A 6,548-nucleotide genomic window follows, 5' to 3' on the forward strand; every position below is an offset into this window, starting at 1 on the left:
CCTTCTACCCCCCCGCCCCTCCCCAAGGCCTTCACCACCTTAATGTCTGTCCATGGGTTATGCATCTATGCATACAAGTTCTTTGGTTGATCTCTTCCCACCCACCTATCCTCCCCTTCCCTCTTGAGATTTCATAGTCTGATTCATGCTTCTGACTCTGGATCTATTTTGTTCATCAGTTTATTTTGTTCATTAGATACCACATATGAGTGAGATCTTGTGATACTTGTCTTTCTCTGACTGGCTTATTTCGCTTAGCATAATACTCTCCAGATCCCTCCAACAACTTTGTTTTTTAAATCCTCACTCGAGGATAAGTTTTTCATTGATTCTAGAGAGAGAGGAAGGAAGAGAGAGAGAGAAACATTGATTGGTTGCCTTTCATAGGCACTCCAACCAGGGAATGAACCCACAACCTGGATAGGTACCCTAACTGTGAATTGAACCAGAGCCCTGAGGATGATACTGTAACCAATTGAGCCACACAGGCCATGGCCTGAGAAGCAACTTTGAATCTGGCAAGGTCATTGTTTTTGCCTTCACACTAGATTAATAGTTTGATTGGAGTATAAAACTCTATATCATTTTCCCTCAGAGCATTTTTGCTTTTGTTTTCTGTGGGAAGTCTAATGCTAATCTAATTTTTGTTTCTTTGTAGGTTACTCCCTCTTTCCTTTGTTGGAAACTGAGGATTTTTTGGTAAAGTGTTGCTCATTCTTAAAAAAAAAATTGTTGCTCATTCTGACATTTTTTTAAAAAATCAAAATATCTAAATTTCAATGGTTATTTTTTATTTTTTAAGTTTTAAGATGATCAGAACATAACTGAAGTTCTTAATAAAATCAAGGTGTCAAAACAAGTATACTTGTAATAGCACTGTTAAATCTAGGGAGAAAAGGTTAGTGTGGCAAAAAGTTACAAAGAGTATATGGTTCTGAAAACTATTTTGTTTTAGTTACAATGACAAATTTGAAATAATATTCTTAAATATAGAAGGAAAATTATGTGGTTTTTGGAAATACCTCTGTTAAAATATTTGGAATGATCAAAAATAACCATTTAGCAGTTTGCTTCTTTCCTAATAGTTTAGTCAGTTCTGTTTTATGTTATCTCTTAAAATCTAATGTTGTAGTAAGTAGCACCATATACTTACTGATTTTTTTGCTAGCAACAGGTACCAATTATATTACAATCAAAAGTGCTGTATTACCCAAATAATTAGAAGTGGCCGAGAGTAGATAGAAGTTAGGAGAGGTTCTTTTAGGAACACAGCCTTTATCAGACTCTGAGTTCATTTGTAATTTTGACAGTTTTGGTGAGGCTCAATTGGGAAATTGAGTTGTGTGGGGGGAGTTAATTCAATGAAGTGATTCATACCAGTTTTATAGCTAGTAAGCAATGCTATGATTCTTGAAAACTTGAAACTATGTGCCAGCATGTAACATATGTAAGTTTTGAATCATCCATTCCCATGATCTATCTGAAACTCCATGTTTTACCAAAAATGCTGTGATATTCTAGTTGAGAAGTGATAATCTAGATCAGCAATTTTTCATTGTTTTTCATCTCATAACATACAGAACCTACTTACTGAAATTCTGTGGCACACCAAAAAATACATATTTTGCTGATTTAATCCAAAAAAGGTATAATTTTGATTTATTTGCACCGGACAGCTATTGTTGTATTGGCTGTTGTCATTTTTTAAATTTGACAATCTAAAGGAAAGAAAGGTCAGTGCCCCGACTAAATATCCAGGTAATGCATGTTTTAAAAATTATTGCGGCACACTGGTTGAAGATTGCTGATTTAGATCTGTTGACTATTTCTTTTTGTCTGTTTTATATAAGCCTTATTCTATCCAGGTAACTTTTATTAAAGAAAATAAATGTAATGGCCTTAAACAACAGAAATAAGGATGCTGAGGAGTGTGGTTTAGAATCAAGTCAAGGGCCTACTTAAATTATACCCCCTCCTAAATTGATCTCTCAGCTACAAATTGATCCCTAAAAGAGCAGCTGTTAACTGATGGGAGAGCATAATGGAATTTCTCAGTTGAATGGAGATTTTAACCCTTTGAGTGCCAATCAATATCCTAGGAACTATGCTAAAATTGCCAAGGCATTTTTGCTGATTTTACAGCAGTTTAGGGAAAAAATTATGAATCGCAAGTAAATGAAGTTACATATTCAAAAACTTAAAGGAATCTTCACAGCAATTGACATATTTAGCAATATCACCATCACTAATAAAAGCAGACTTAGAGCTGGACACTGCAGGAGGAACGCGATAGCGCCCCCGGCACTTTTGGCGAAAGAAAGGAGGAGCGCGATTGCGCTCCCCGGCGCTCAAGGGGTTAAAGAGATGGTTAAATACCATACAATTGCTTATTACCCTATTGTGTACCTTGTATGTTGTTATTTGATGAATTTTATGATTATTTTTAAGAAACAGAGCTTACTTTTCATTTGATATTACTTACTGTTTATCTCTCTTCTCCTCTGTCCCCCAGAATCTTTTTCTTTAAAGGTATTTAATTTTGGTTTATGGTGTATTTTTTCCCTCCTTTACACTTGAGGGTAAATACATTTCAGCAGTTCTCAACCTGTGGGTCGCGACCATCGGAAAACACATATAGCATATCAGATATTTACATTACGATTCATAACAGTAGCAAAATTACAGTTATGAAGTAGCAACGAAAATAATTTTATGGTTGGGGGTCACCACAACATGAGGAACTGTATTAAAGGGTTGCAGCATTAGGAAGGTTGAGAACCACTGATATATTTAAATAACTATGCATACACAGTAATTTAAAATCCTTAAAAGGTCTTATTTGGATGATTGATTTTTGTTGCATTGGCAGAGTGAAGATAGTCCAAGTCCCAAGAGACAGCGCCTCTCTCATTCAGTCTTTGATTATACATCAGCATCACCAGCTCCCTCACCACCAATGCGACCATGGGAGATGACATCAAATAGGCAGCCCCCTTCAGTTCGACCAAGTCAACATCACTTCTCAGGGGAACGATGCAACACACCTGCACGCAACAGAAGAAGGTTAGTTGATTACAATTTATTTCTTAAATTTTCTTCCATTGGTAAGTTTGTGTGTTTTTTTCTGTAGGCATTTTATAAGCACATCAACACATATGTACTTGTACACTCAAACATGAAAAATGATATTATAAGTTTAGACTTATACATTAGATTGTGAGAATTTATTTAGCTTGTGGTCAACAGAAAAAGAAATTGAAAAGGCTAAAGTGATTTACCTAAAATCAATTCATAACATTATATATTAATTCAATTACCTTATGGTTGTTGAAGACTTTTTGCAGGCCAGCCTATAATCCTGAATATGGAAAAATGCATTTTATCATTCACAATAGGAAGAAGATTAAGGAGATCCTAGAAATGAGCTACCTCTTCTCCACTCTGTTGCTATTTCTTCTGTATCTTCCAAGGCAATTGGGAGCATAATTAGCTTTCTTACAAAAGTGTGGACTCTTTCTATGAAGAGTGATTGGTGTTTAGTTCAACTCTCAGTCCTCTCTTTCATGGGATTTGGCTTTTGCCTTTCCTTTCTAGGGGAATACATTTCTTCCTGAGCTTCTTCCTCTTTGGTTGTTGTCTAAGATCATATGTTTCTTCTTCCAGTGAAATAGTGCGTCTTTAGGGTGGGACAGCTGTTTTCATGTTCCATTTGTTGATAACCTAAGAAATATTGTTAAATCTTGAGTTAGGAAGACTTTATGGGTGGAATCTTTATATCTCTTCAAAAGCCTAGGAATGCAATTATTAGATCATAGGAAATGCTCTGGACTAGAAAGGGCGTGTTAGACGTGCCTGTTTCCACATGGTAGTAGGAGCTAGCTCTGTGTTCTCAAATTGAAGAAAAGTATCATGCTCTACATTCATGGTAATACAAAGGAGGGATGCGGGGAGCACTTACCTAGAAAACCAGCTACCCATAAGCCTATATTCTACCCGTCAGTGTGTTACTCTCCTTAGTCCATTCCCCCTTTAATACTTCATTGTAGGCTAGCTATAAGCTTAGCTGCCAGATTTTCTTCCAGAAGCAGGCTGTGCAAATAGATTCAATATTCAACAATAGTCTAGCATAATTTCAACTACAAAGATGAACACACAGAAAGAAAATTACTAAACATTTGAGGAAAACCCAACAATGAAAGAAGAGCACTGAACTCAATAAAATAAATAACTTGAAGAAATGGAATGAACAAAATAGACTTAGAATAAGTGGAATATGAGAGAGATGCAAGAGCAGATTGATTTTTTTTTTAATTTTTATATATATTTTAATGATTTTTTAAAGAGAGGAAGGGAGAGGGATAGAGAGTTAGAAACATCGATGAGAGAGAAACATCGATTCAGCTGCCTCCTGCACACCCGCTACTGGGGATGTGCCCGCAACCAAGGTACATGCCCTTGACCGGAATCGAACCTGGGACCCTTGAGTCCACAGGCCGACGCTCTATCCATTGAGCCAAACCGGTTAGGGCGAGCAGACTGATTTTATAAAAATCAACTAAAATTCTTATTGGTAAAATTAAAAACTCAATAAATGGACAAAAAAGTGTCTTCATTTATGGAATATCAAGTGGAGGAATCTTCCCAGACTGTAGTGTAAAAGGGCAAAATGGAAAATGTGGGAAAGAAAGTTTTTATATAGCCCTAGCTGGTGTGGCTCCGTTGATTGGAGTGTTGTCCCATGCACCAAAGGGTGTCAGGTTCGATTCCTGATCAGAGCACATACCTGGGTTGCAGGTTTGATCCCCAGTCAGGATGTGTGCGAGAGGCAACTAATCTCTCCCTCTCCCTCTCCCACCATCTCCTTCCCGCCTCCCCCCTCCTCTCTATGCTTTCTTCTCTCCCTCTCCCTCCTTCCTCCTTCCTCCCTCTGTCTAAAAATCAATAAGCATATACTTGGGTGAGGATTGAAAAAAATTAAGGGTAAAATACTAGAAGAATAGAACTAGAATGTATAGCTTCCACACAATGAAACAGATAACAGCATACATAGAAAATTCAGTCCAACAGAAGGCAGGAGGAAACAGCTTTGCACTATTTACAAGTGATAAACCTAAAACAAAATGACAAAGTAAGTATCTATCACCATTGTAAAGTCAACTGAAAGAAATATTTGTCCATCTTTTATCACTATTTCTCATTTCTAAATTTTTCTCATAGTTCTTTCTAAATGTTCTATCACAAAGACACACAGAGCTTTAATGAGAGGAATACAGGAAAGATAGGAACCAAAATCGTAAAGGGACTTACATGTCAGAATGAGGACTTGGATCTTAATTTGTGTTTGGTGTGAGCGTTATTGAAATTATTTTAGAGTAGGGAAGTGAGAGTAAGAGCAAGTGATAACAAAATGAATCTAAAAGGGGGCTCTTAAAGTGTACAGGCAGGTTGAGATTTTTATCAGGAGATGAGTGATGTGAGCATATAGAATATAAAGAATATATAGAATATAAAGCTTACACATCTTAACATCAAATAAAGACTTAAAGATGATGCTATATCATAATTTAATTGAAAACATTTTTCTTCTTTTTTTTGTGATACATAAAACAGTCCTTTAAAATATTTTTGCAGATAGCACCCATCTAGTTGCTATATGGGATACTTGCTGCTGTATTCAGAATTACTTAATTAAAGCCAATTAGCTCTTCAAATCCTATATAATAAAAGGCAAATTGTCCTCTCGACCGGGAGTTCGACCAGGGGGTGGGGCCAGTCCTCCAACCACCCACGGCCCCTCCCCCTGATGGGGTGGGCCAGCCAGACCTCACCCATGCATGAATTCGTGCACCGGGCCTCTAGTAAGTAATTAAAATAAAATACTGATACAGATATAAAGATAATGTTATGTGCAAAATACATGAGTTAGTATGCATGGATAAAATTTCTTGTTATGTTCTCTTAGAGACTAGAGACAGTGGTATGACTCCCATGTAGCAGTGAGCACACCTGGCTTCAAAATATCAGCCACTCTGCAATTAAAGATTCCAAGGCTCTTTGGAGACCTGGTTAATTCCAGAATTGGTATAGGGAAAATATAAGATAAACCGCAGCATATTGTGGTGTCAGATATTAAGGAAGTGCTCAAAAGGATAAGGACATAGTGAAAGGTCACAGGAACTGAACTTGAAAGTGCTCCCATTGGATAAAGTTGAAAAAATTTGAACAACAAAATAAAACAGTAGTGTATATTATAACCAAAACTAGAGGCCCGATGCATGAAGATTCATGCAAGAATGGGCCTTCCTTCCCCTGGCTGCCGGCACCGCCTTCGCTCCGGCCTAGAGCCGCCTTCCCGCCTTCCCACGCTGCCCAGAGGCCCAGAGTGGCTGGCCCCCCTAGTGCTCAGGGTAGGGCCGATTGGGGGGTTGGGGCACCGCCCCCTGTCACACTCAAGGCAGGGTGGATGGGAGGTTGCGGCGCCGCCCCCTGTCACGCACAGAGCAGGGCCCATCAGGGGGGTTGGGGAGCTCCCCCCTGTCACTCACAGA

General features: G+C 38.1%; 1 protein-coding gene across 14 annotated transcripts in view; it reads left to right on the top strand.

The window, feature by feature from the left end:
- The window catches only part of RNF38 (ring finger protein 38), a 72,902-nt gene that overhangs the window by 30,236 nt on the left and 36,118 nt on the right, over positions 1-6,548 (top strand). For 11 of the 14 annotated variants that reach the window (XM_014531502.1, XM_005883953.2, XM_005883951.2 and 8 more), the window contains one exon: positions 2,870-3,063. In XM_014531502.1, the coding sequence (XP_014386988.1) occupies positions 2,957-3,063 (107 nt within the window). In that variant the 5' untranslated portion in view covers positions 2,870-2,956. Of the gene's footprint in view, positions 1-658; positions 700-2,869; positions 3,064-6,548 lie in introns of all 14 variants that reach the window. The other 3 variants (XM_014531504.1, XM_014531505.1, XM_005883950.2) reach the window with 1 other exon arrangement.

The sequence above is a fragment of the Myotis brandtii genome, unplaced genomic scaffold, assembly GCF_000412655.1.
Source record: "Myotis brandtii unplaced genomic scaffold, ASM41265v1 scaffold806, whole genome shotgun sequence".
Classification (NCBI taxonomy): Eukaryota; Metazoa; Chordata; class Mammalia; order Chiroptera; family Vespertilionidae; genus Myotis; species Myotis brandtii.